Source organism: Plutella xylostella, chromosome 23, assembly GCF_932276165.1.
Source record: "Plutella xylostella chromosome 23, ilPluXylo3.1, whole genome shotgun sequence".
NCBI lineage: Eukaryota > Metazoa > Arthropoda > Insecta > Lepidoptera > Plutellidae > Plutella > Plutella xylostella.
The window spans coordinates 6,770,896-6,783,621 of record NC_064003.1 but is presented as its reverse complement, the minus strand read 5'-3'; the positions used below and the strand labels follow the sequence as shown (position 1 = coordinate 6,783,621).

General features: G+C 39.0%; 2 protein-coding genes across 2 annotated transcripts in view; one reads left to right on the top strand and one right to left on the bottom strand.

Annotated features, from left to right (window-relative positions):
* LOC105386718 (lysine-specific histone demethylase 1A) overlaps positions 1-12,726 on the bottom strand; it is a 256,675-nt gene that overhangs the window by 41,276 nt on the left and 202,673 nt on the right. The window lies entirely within an intron of this gene.
* Positions 5,992-7,817, top strand: LOC119690393. Its single transcript, XM_038105323.2, has 2 exons — positions 5,992-6,509; positions 6,601-7,817. Exons 1-2 carry the CDS (start codon positions 6,035-6,037, stop codon positions 6,840-6,842), a joined length of 717 nt encoding a protein of 238 aa, XP_037961251.2. The 5' UTR covers positions 5,992-6,034; the 3' UTR covers positions 6,843-7,817.

Sequence of the window (12,726 nt, the reverse complement as noted above, 5' to 3'; positions counted from 1 at the left end):
AAAGAAAATCTAAAAATACCTTTAAGAATACAGTACCAATAAGGAGAGCGCCGAAAGCAGACTGTTACTTCTGCTGATCGAAAAGGCAACAATGTTAAACTGAAAACAAACTGCCTCAGGCGTTTTCGGGAAGACTACAGACTAATATAAGTCTCGTGAAGCACAAAGGTTGTCTAGACACAATTTCGTACGGAGTCGTCCGTTGATCGCACAAAGTAGCATTGGATGTTCCTTCAGATGACACAGCAGTTTTATTGGCTCACAATGTCGCAGTATGTGGGGCACGAGTGGTATGTGCAGTACCACGACGACCCAACCACACTTAGTACCCCTTACTGCAGCGCATTCATCAGTAAATTTTTAATTGATTTAGGAAAATGTGTCAGATAATATCAGGTGGTAAAATTCATTACAGTAAGTATAAAGAAGTTATTTTTGTTTTTTCAACAAATTCTGCATCTCATTTTTAAATACAAACATCTTAGCTATGTATTTATAATACGTATACTTGTATAAATACTATCGATAATTATATTAAATGTGGAGATCTTCGTAAGAAATTAGAATTTAATGGTTCATAAAATGAAAACATTGTACATATTCAATTCAATCGGGCGATTGAATCCTATAACCCTAATTTGTTCATACGCTCCATGTACCATTAAGCGATGCAATTAAACCATTCATCGCGTACGTCGTTTGGCCGTGTCCAGTCCGGGGCGGCGCTCGCAGTCGGTGGCTCGACGCACACATAGTGCACTGAGTCTGGGCCTTTGTCCGGCTGCCTCTGAATTTCCCAGTCCGAGAATTCGATTATCACAGAGAAAAAACTTTCGCTGCGCGACCAGAGAACAAAGTGAGCAGGACTACAAACTTCTCTTTGTGAAAACAACCAGTGCACTGGGAATGCGTAGATGTTGTATTTGAACGTCCAAGAAACTTTCAAGTTTCTTTAAGGTTTCAGATATGTGCGGTAAGTTGACAAAGGCTTTTGTTTTTTCTTCTACAACATTGTTATCCTGTCATAAATGGACGTAGGGGTATAGGCAGCTTGTTTAGTAAGAGATTCATTCGCATATTTTACTGAATGAAAATGGTTTGAGTTGACAAGTATGATCCATTCACATGTGGGTTAATTTTATCGAAATATTTTATTATTTATTGGACAAATATATGTCGCAGGCATCTGGTTTAATCTCCTGTTTGATTGAACCGCTAGCCCGTTCATTGGATGACGCTATTCAGTTGTATGACTAGGCCGAACGTTGATTGTACAAGCGTCACAAAACGTCCAACTAGTTAGCGGACTTAAAATCAGTCAGGTGGTGAATAAAACAAATATGGCGTCTAACAGCGAACAGCTGACACAAAAAACACTTGTATTGTTATATTTTGCAAATAAATTAGCTTTAAAGTGCGTTATTTATGTTAAAATAGTGTGACAACATGGATTTACCTATTATTACACCGCCGGCGGATAGTTTCAAAGAAAAAAATGTGCTGAAACTGGATAATTATGAACAACAATATGTTTAATATGGTACGGTATGTACAATATGGTACGTTTATTGTTATTGTTTAGTTAATTTGTGAGATGAGAGCTTTGTAACATAGTCTTTTTGTTGACTCTTGTCTGGTCATGTTCATCCTAACCAGACATTACAAAGTTGCTATACTATATCCCATTTAACGACTTCGCTGAATAACGTTCAGTCAAGACGTTGGACGTTACAGTCAACCACTTGACGAGTTGTTCATTAGTCATTCAACTGAGTAGCGTCATCCAATGAACGGGCTAGCGGTTCAATCAAACAGGAGATTAAACCAGATGCCTGCGACATATATAACATAAACGTACCGTCACCTGCGCCTAAAAGTATACAGGCGGAGTTTTTAAAATAGCGATCTCAAGCTCACATGCTGCTCAAGCACATCCACATAAACACCACTGCTACACACATCACACACAACACGTCCCCGGATTTATAACAGATGTAGCTGGTCACTTCATCATCAGGGATCGCTATTTTAAAAACTCCGCCTGTATACTTTTAGGCGCAGGCGACCGTACAAAAGGTTGACTTAAGGCTAAAAGCATTTTCTACCAGCCAACCTACAGGCGGTACACTAAAACCAGTAAAAAACAGAAGACACTAAACACAATGTTAAAATATAAGAAACGTCCATTTTATCTCCACTGTGTAACCTCATACCGATGTGGCGCTAATGGGTCGGTGGCTAAAGGACCTTCAAGATACCGTCGTCGCAGCTACTGCTACTATCGATAAACTTCCGATTCAACTTAACTTTCAAAGATAATAAAATAAACTTAAACGTGTTATTTATAGAATTTGCCGCCCATAAACAACTTGAAGATATCAGAAGCTGAGAAACCCAAAAGAAATACGCGACAGCATATGAATTGAGGGCGTTACTTTATATGTATTTTTGCATTGTTGTCGAATCTCGCGAGTTCGGTGCGTTCCATAAATTGTGAACATAGTGGGTCCACTCCCGAATGCAGAGGACAGAGGTGAATAAATCGACGGGCATCTTTCCGTGGCCGGGCTCCCGCGGCGTCCACCAGTAAATTGCGCCGAAAAACCGGCAATATGGCAGCCGTATCGAACGGCGCTAACTTACGACCTGCTGCGACATGGGACGCTAAGTGGCCTATCGTGTTCCCAAAATTCAAATACTCAGATTGTCGACAAACGAAAAAATACGAATCAGATTTGAGTGTAGCGGACTGCGCCCATTACTCAGCTAAAGAGGTTACGGGGTGACCAAACTGGATCTGGAACTGTGGCTCCTATTGTGAGGGAACAACAATGAGAGACGCGAATGAAAATGTGCTTAATCTGCTTCAATGTACAGAAAAGAGAAGTTGTGTACGCGAAAGAAATGGCACGAATGAAATTTGAATTTCAAAATAGGAATGGTAAACCTCAAAAGAGAGAAGCCGAGTTGACACAATTCCGCAGCCACCAGTATCCCTATAAGCGCTCAATGATGAGCAGATATATTTATTCTGGAGCTAATCCCACTGCATGAGCTCACCTTTGCAACTGAGCTGAACCAGAAGTTCGTTAATCCAACGTGGTTTAGTATAAAGGAATCTGCGGTGAGCCTGAAAATTAAGTTGGTCCGCTCTATTGCCTTTGAATTAAACCCCAGCTTTGGTGTCTGATAATCGATCTCGTTACTTCCAAATTCACCTTTGAAGTTTTTACAACATTTGCGATGAAAAGATGTCGAGATGAATTCATCATTGGGTTTGGGCTGTTTTATCTGTTTTTGAAATAACTAGGACAGATTTTCCAGTTTGGAAAACCGGCTTTTAGTTTGTTTCTTTAATTGTATTTTATAATTATGGGCCCTGGTTGCATGAAAATAAAAAAATAATAAAGTAATCTCAGAAATAAAAAATACAATAATACAATCTACAAGAATATCTTTTATCCATCGGAAAAATCTTCAGCAACGAAGCAATACGTCATGACTTAGCGGTGCAATTTTGTGGTGATTTTTTTCGCCGCTTCCGCATCCTCTAATGAGGCTCCGGTGAGCATCGATAATGCCGTAATATTCAGATGCTTCGCTCAAATTGCTTGTACGTGCGGCTCATTTTGAGGGAAACGTCTCCGTCACCATGTCACGAGATACGTCAATTATTGCGTCCATCTTTTTAAAGCCTCTAGACGCCTCAACATGACAACTTTTTCTTAGGCATTATTAGCTCACGCCATAAATAACTATCCGTCTAGAATTACAAATGTGGAAGACCGCATTTTTGTCCTCGTCGCCAAGTGTCGACGGAAACGCTGCCAATTGGAATATTTGCTGCAATAAGTACATAAAAACAATACGACCAATAAGAAATGAAATGAGCTTGAAATTTATAAGCAAGCTTAAAGTAATAAATTCAGTTCAAATCAATGCTCACACGATGAGGCGGGCATTGGCGATGCTACTCATAAATTCACAAGTCTCGTTGAATGATGGGCCAGTGCCGGGGGCGCTTCGTGACCCGTCCTGTGGCTCACTTGGTGTTATTTACGATTTTTATTATGCTGTAAAAATGCGCGAATTCTTACAGTGGAGGGCGACGTCGCGTGGATGCACGCGCCGATACGCCGCGCTTCGTGCCCCGCTCCGTGTGGCTGCGTGGCCACGGGATTATGATGGTCTAAGTGACTAGGACTTAGCGGCGAGTATGACTACTTGTACTCGATAAACATACATCTATGCTGATGTTATTATTGCGCGCATCACATATTCATTCAAAGACGTTTCTTCAATTTACCATAACTCACAATTGTAATTAGAAATAAGAAATGATTTGAAGAAAAATATAACGAAATCAGCTCATATATTTTAGTATACTGTTAGTCTGGTATCTTAGTGAAAAATCTAAGGCGAAACCACCAACACACCGTTGGAGCGGTAAACGAAGAGACCTTTTCCGAATCGTCAATACGGCACGAAGTGAGGGCGTTATTATAGTTTGAATAGAGAACGCTGCTTGTTTACAATAGCTGCAGGTAGTTCGTGAGCCTCTCTCCATTTAGATGGAAAGAGCGTCGATACGCGTGCGGCAGACGGCCGGCGCTTCCACCAGCGTATCCTGACCTCCGCAACTGCCCGCAATGTTTGATCCCGCGGCCGCAAACGAAGAAATCCAATCAGTTTTTAAAGATCGATACTCACTGGTCGCGTTAGAGCCGACGCCTCTGTTATAGAAGTTTATGGAATGAAGTGCGTTTTATTTGGCCTTTGATGTTGGGTTTCGTTGGGAACGTCTAGTGGCTCCCGAGGGGCGGCCAGACTCGGCGTAGTGCTGGAGCTGTAATGTGCTTCACTTCGACTTGCCGATGGAAATAGCCACTTCTATTACTATTTACTTCCCCTTCGCCAACATTATAGGCAGGAGCTAGGAAATAAAAACATTTAGTAAGTCAGCTTTTCTATTAAGTATTATTATTTAATTCTTTATTGCACAAAAGGTCTCAAAGAAGAAAATACTTCCCATGACCTACTCTATGTCCGGAAAAGACAAAAATATCTCACACCAGCGACAAATGAATTATGTTTCATGCATCGTCCTTCGAGATTACATAACATGTAGTAGTACGTCTAGTGCTTACCATTGCCACGATATTCATAGACAAAAAAGAAAAAAACTAAATCTTGTCTATGCCCTAGTCGACCGACACTAGCGCCCCCTTCCGGAAATACTTCAATTTACGTTTTCGTGCGACGCCATTGCACACGCTCAATTTTCACTCCTGCGAAAAAATAATTAAAGAGGTGATAAGCAATGCCGGGAAGAAGATCGGAGAGGCTGAAGAGGCGCAGACTACCCAGCTCTGATTCACCTTCAAGCGAGGAAGATCCCATTCCAAAAAATCGACGCCGGTTTTTTCCCGTCCTTGACTCGTCGTCGGAGGACGAAATAAATGATAAAGGACAAGAAAACGAAGACATCGTATCCCCAGGTACTATTTAAATATTGATATCAGTGATTGATTGCATAATCCCAAGCATGAAGGGGGAATATACATTAATTTTTCCTAAATGCTCGCACATGTGGCGCTCAGTTTGAGGTTATGAAAAAATATTAATTTACTCGCATAACATGCTATTATGTTATGAATTAATGATAGTTCAAGTGAGTCTGAAAGACTCGCCTACTAATCAGTTAAGGCGACAGTTCAAGTGCAGTCTTGAAGGCTCACCTACTGATAGAGCCTATTTGCGAGGATTCAGGTGTAAATGCTCTTTAAGACGCAATAACACTAAAAACATAGTTTTTTTTTAAAATACTGTCCTAATCAGTTAAGGCGACAGTTCAAGTGCAGTCTTGAAGGCTCACCTACTGATCAAGCCTATTTGCGAGGATTCAGGTGTAAATGCTCTTTCAGACGCAATAACACTAAAAACATATTATTTTTTTTAAATACTGTCCTTTTTTGTTACAGAGGACCATCCTCACAATGATTTTTGCAATCTGTTGGGGGAGGACCCCTCAAATATGAGGCGTGGGGAGGACCTACACCTCCAACTATGTAACCGGTGGAATGACACCCTCACGCATGGTTTAAAAACCCTAAAGAAAGAAATTAAAGAAAAATATTTGTTGCCGGACAATTGCAAGGCTCTTGCGGCACCCATCTTAAATGAAGAGGTCAAGATCGCCGTGAACGATCCAGCACTTAAGAGAGACAGAATTCTAGCTGCCAACCAGCAGCAGTTGGGTATTGCCCTAACTGCCGTGGGACAGGCCCTGGGCCTAGCCTTGAAGGACAAGAATCCAACAATGATAGAAAAACTGAGTGATGCGGGCAGACTACTCTGTGACCTCCATCATCAACAGACGGTATCAAGACAGAGGTTAATAACGAATGGGTTAAATAAAATCACAAAGGAGGGGTTGAAAGATGCCCCACGGGATGAATACCTTTTTGGTGAAAACCTTAGCGAGAGATGGAAAAATTATAGGAACTTAGGTAAAACTTGTCAACACTTCTATTATTTATACACATTGGGTACTACTGTTTATGTATAAGGTATTTATATATATTTTATTGTGTATTTTAGGCAAGTCAGCTTCCGAGATGAAGGCTTATCAGCAACGACCTGCTCCTGCACGGACCATTTCTTTACCTCAGCGGCCGGGAAACTTCAGAGGCCCACCTCAAGCTTCACCACGGCCACAAATGAAGCCGAGTGTGGGCAGGCAGAACCAGTTCAACCAGCAGTACAGGCCTCAGAGTTTCAACTTCAAGCAGGGACCACCGAGACGAGGCAATCAATTCAACCGGACACGACAGAGATACTAAACCCACAGGTAATTGGGGGCAGACTACGTTTCTTTTATAAAGATTGGTGCAACATTACAAATGATCCTGTTATTCTATCTTGGATACAAGGTGTACATATACCTTTTACATGCTCGGTTCACCAGCAATCATGTTCTAAAGCCAACATTGTTTCCATATCAGATGAAGTTTACATGGACACTGAGATACAGTCTCTTATTGGAAAGGGTGCTGTGCAGATTTGTTCTCCTTCACCCAATCAATATGTATCCCCAACTTTTTTAGTTGATAAGTCCAACGGTGAAAAGAGGTTCATCTTAAACTTAAAGGGGCTTAACAAATTTATTGAAACCAAACATTTTAAATTAGAAGATTTGAGGACTGTTATCAAATTAGTAAATCCTAATTGTTTCATGTGTACATTAGACTTAAAGGACGCTTATTTTTTGCTGCCTATAGCCGCACAGGACCGCAAGTACTTAAGGTTTAATTGGAAATCTAATTTGTATGAGTTTTTAGTCTTGCCGTTTGGTCTTAATGTTGCTCCATACATCTTCACTAAACTTTTGAAACCAGTGATGAAATACCTGCGTTTGCTTGGTTTCATGTCTGTTATTTATATCGATGATTTGTGTCTTATAGGCAACACATATGAAGACTGCTTTACGAACCTTAACATAACTAAGTCTCTTTTACAGTCATTAGGGTTTATAATTAACTATCAGAAAAGTAACCTAACTCCAAGCACATACTGTAAATTTTTAGGATTTTGTATTGACTCTCAATCAATGAGGGTAGAGTTACCCTTAGAAAAGAGATTAAAGATAAAAGCAAAAATAATAAAAATGATTCATACTTCACATTGTACAATCCGAGAATTTGCACGGTTCCTTGGTCTTATTACTTCAGCTTGTCCTGCAGTTTCCTATGGTTGGGCCCACACAAAACACTTCGAAAGAATTAAATATTTAGCCTTACTGAAGAATGATAACTATAGCAGTATTTTAAATATTCCTAGATCTATTCAGGGTGACCTTTACTGGTGGTTGCATAATATTGACACTGCTACTCATCCTATAAGAGGGAATAACTTTATATTAGAAATATTTAGTGATTCTTCTAGAACGGGTTGGGGTGCAGCCTGTGGTAACGATAGAGCTAGCGGAAGATGGACGGAACAGGAACTAGATAATCATATCAATTTCTTAGAGTTAAAAGCAGCTTACTTTGGGTTAAAGATATTTGCTAAGCACATACAAAATTGTGAAGTACTTTTACGCATCGATAACACAACAGCAATCTCATATATCAACAGAATGGGTGGTGTCCAGTTTCCACATCTAAACCATATTGCACAAAAAATCTGGGCTTGGTGTGAAAAACGACGTATTTTTGTATTCGCATCATACATTGCTTCGCAAGAAAACTATATTGCTGATGCTGAATCTAGAAAAGTCTCTACCGATATTGAATGGGAGCTGGCAGATTATGCCTTCAGCAAAATAAGACGGAGATTTGGCACTCCAGTCATTGACCTTTTTGCAAATAGAATAAATTCAAAGTGCAGTAGGTATATTTCATGGCATAGCGACCCCTATGCTTTAGCTATAGATGCATTCACAATCAGTTGGGCAGATGAATATTTTTATGCCTTTCCTCCATTCTCTGTAATATTAAAAACATTAAGAAAAATCGTTAATGACCAGGCAGAGGGCATTGTGGTTGTACCTAACTGGCCTAATCAGCCTTGGTATCCCTTGTTTAAAGAACTGCTTGTATCTGATACAGTAACATTCAAACCAAATAAAAAACTCCTATTGTCTCATTCCAGCCTTCAACATCAACTCCACAGGAGCCTGTCCCTGATTGCAGGTGTATTATCAGGGAGGCGTTTGTGAGGAGGGGATTTCCCTCTGATGCACTTGACATCCTATATTCTTCTCTTTCGCAGAACACACATAAACAGTATAGTCATTGTATAAGGGAATGGTTCATTTTTTGTAAATCCTGCAATTTTGATTGTTATCAGCCATCTATAGCTAACGTTATTGCATTTCTTACTAAGCTATATCAACAAGGCTGTAATTATAGTTCGCTAAATACATACCGCTCAGCTATATCTTTTCTGGTGGGTTCTGACATTGGAAATAACTTAGATTTAAAACGTTTTTTCAAAGGAGTTTTCAGAAGCAGACCCCCTCTCCCAAAGTACGATCTAACTTGGGACCCAGACCCAGTATTAGACTATCTCAGTAGCTTATATCCAAATGATAAGTTAACTCTTGAGATACTTTCTAAGAAACTCATCACATTACTTGCTCTAGTAACGGCACACAGAGTACAGACGTTCAGTTTGATTAAATGTACAAATATTAAAATTTTAAGTGATAAAATATTAATAAAGGTTCCAGACTTAATTAAAACATCTAGACCAAATAGTCACCAACCACTCTTAACTCTGCCTTTCTTTGTAGAAAAACCTGAGATATGTCCTGCAAAAACTTTAATATGTTATATGTCAAAAACTAAAAATTTAAGGTCAGAAGAAGAAAGGTTGTTTTTAAGTTTCAGGAAACCTCATTCTGTGGTAGGCACCCAGACGCTTAGTAGATGGATTAAGTTATCATTACAGAATGCTGGCATAGATGTTAGTATATTTACTTCACATAGTACCAGACATGCATCTACATCTAAGGCTAAGAGGTTAGGATTAAACATTGACCTGATCCGGAAGACTGCCGGATGGAGTCAATCTTCACAAGTGTTCGCTAGATTTTATAACAGAAATGTTGTAGACTTAAATAATGATAGTAATCTATTTGCTAGAACAGTGTGTTCATAAGTATGTTCCATAAAAGTATGTTTTTTATGTTATAATTTATAAAAGTAGGTTTGTTAAAGATACAACTTAAGTATTATATACCATGTTTTATTACTTGTATTTTTGAATAATTATAGTAATCTATTTGCTAGAACAGTGTGTTCATAAGTATGTTTTATATTATAATTTCTGAAAGTAGAAGAGATATAACATAAGTATTATACCAGGCTTTCTTACTTTTATGTTAAATCCGAAGAGGGTAAAAATATATGTAATGTTATAAGGGTATGTTTGTTAGAGATTTAACACAAGGATTATATTTGTATTTTTTAATAAGAGGTACAAATTAAAGATCTCATATATGATAATCTTATTGGTTTTATTTATTTCACGTAACTCTAAACATCCTACATGTTATGTAATCTCGAAGGACGATGCATGAAACATAATTAAAAATCAAACGAACTTACCTTACGTGAAGTTTGATGTTAATTATGTGAACTGCATCGTCCGAGAGATTACAACCCACCCTAGAAGCCCACGTATCCTAGGTATAGATAGGTAAACCAGGATACTCCCTAAATAGTGAAATAAATAAAGGACTCTAAACTTATTGAAGTATTTCCGGAAGGGGGCGCTAGTGTCGGTCGACTAGGGCATAGACAAGATTTAGTTTTTTTCTTTTTTGTCTATGAATATCGTGGCAATGGTAAGCACTAGACGTACTACTACATGTTATGTAATCTCTCGGACGATGCAGTTCACATAATTAACATCAAACTTCACGTAAGGTAAGTTCGTTTGATTTTTAATTAGGCACTAAACAGGAGCATCGATCTACTTGGAGCTCTATCACTTTGGAAACTTTTCGCTGTATCGAATAGGGCTCCTAGGTTTTAGCTCTCAATTTTCCAGTAATTGACACTTAACTATCCTAATTAATTATTGGATATTTCCTGTGAAATACATTAGTAGAACAAAAGAAATTACATTGTCAAACGATTCCTTAATGGTCACACTAAAATGGAAATTTACAGTCTCATACTAAACCCACATAAATTTATTTGAGTGTAAACATCCATTATTTTTAATGACTGGGTTTCTTTTAATCTGCGAAGACCAAAATGCCATACAAATCAGCATTAAATAAATCTCATGAGATGACCTATAAAACATGCCGAGAGTATTCTCGTTAAAATCTTTTGCGGGTAGTTTTAAAACTAACGACCGCGTTTTATGCCGGGGTCATGTTTTCTTAACGTAAGATTTTGCAATACGGTCACATCAAGTTTAATTAAGTCGATGGCTCTCATTTCCCCGGTGACACTTTTATACGATCAGTTTAAGCACTTTAAGTAATAAAATGAATAAATTTATGAGTTGATGTACCCCCCTTGATGGCTAATTATCTTGATTGTGTGTTAAATGACGTCCAGCATGTGACCGTCAATAATTTGAAACTAAATCGACGTGTAAAACCCGGACGGCGATGCAAGATTATGCATAATTTCCAACGATAATACTACCCGTGGAGCTTAACACTTTGTAATATTCTAAAATCAACCAATTTACACTTTAATAGGTAGTATGCATTTAAAATGTTGATAAGAAATTAAGGTTCAGATGATTATATTTCTCTGAATTGCATTTTTTGCCGTTACAAATTTAATAACATGAGATGTAAACGGTTCACCGTCCTTGTACCTAAACGTTATCATATTTGCGGAGCTGTAAGATAAACAAGGATATTATAATGAGGATGAATTAATAGCTCCAGCGCCTTGGGTAAACAGAACGCGTTCCAACAACACTAGCGGCGACGGTTCTAAGAGGTAGTTATCTGTTACCAATATTTGTAATCGGCGCATGGAGAGTCGGCTTCGACAACTATTATCCAATTAACACTGCGATATCGGCGCGATCTTGCTAAATGGCGTAAAATCAGCCGGCGGCATCGCAACTTTGAACGACAAAACTGTGTCTGTTCACAGTTTATGGACCGTGTGAATTAGCGGGGGGCACAGTTCCAACCGCATCGGGGCGAGTTCCTAACTTTGTTTTTGTAGTTGACGCCTCATCATTTGTCAGCGGGGCATCGAATTAAGTTATTTTAGAATGTTTTGCCTCGTTACCACCTATAACGAATCAGTATGCAGCACACTAATCTCCATTAAATTACACTCTATTAATTAAACTACCATGGACTGTTTGATATTTACGATATAAACATGTTAGTCGTTTCTTTGATATAATTATTATTATAACCTCCATTATAATATTTAACCTAATAAAATAAATTAAATGCTCCAATTCAGCCTTTGCCACATCTAGAGCTATCTCTGTCTTCTGACATCGTGACGTCACCGCCGGTTGGCCGCGAAGACCGGTCTTTCGGCTTTTTGCCGGCTAGAGCCGTCTCCAGACGATTAGTTCTGCAGGTGCAAACCCGCTATTATTGGAGCAATGATGCAGGCAATGTTGACATAGGGGTATTTTACGAGAATGCCAAGATGTAAAGCGTGTTTCAAGTTGTTTTCGATCTTTTTCATAGGCGTGGAGACGCTAGTTTGTTCTTGACGGCTTGGGAAGAAGAGTGTATGAATAATTGATACGATAAAAAGAAAACAGAAGATACGCTGCAGAATGTGTGTGCATCGAGACGTAAAAACGGCAAACGAATACGGAACACAGGAGCGGAATGCAGCTATCCTGGAGCAAGAACGTCAAAAACACAAATGGCGAAATATTTTTCGGAACGCTCCGATTTTCCTGGGTCTCAATGTTAAAAATGGTTGGCAAACGTATCTTTATATCGAGTACAAACAATATACAACTGCGCCCATAACAGTTAGCTTTCGACCCATTCCCGACTGGCACTTGGTCGGTTCATAACTAACACTGAGAGGTGCATTCCGGGTCGGTTCCGTCTCGTCAGCCAGACCGTGCGTCGGTGAACTTTGGAAGTTTCACGTGGAAATTGTGCCTTACATAGTAATACGGTATGGTAACAGATTCTGCGTGAAACATGTATGTAGAGACTAAGGAGGCAAGTTCATGTAGTTTCAATCCAAATTGTATTTTTTT

What these genes read in the sequence shown, in the direction of transcription:
- LOC119690393 (XM_038105323.2), top strand. Translation starts at nt 6,035, where the DNA reads ATGAGGCGTGGGGAGGACCTACACCTCCAACTATGTAACCGGTGGAAT. An exon ending in GAAAAATTATAGGAACTTAG is followed by an intron (nt 6,510 to 6,600) that starts GTAAAACTTGTC and finishes TGTGTATTTTAG; the next exon opens with GCAAGTCAGCTTCCGAGATG.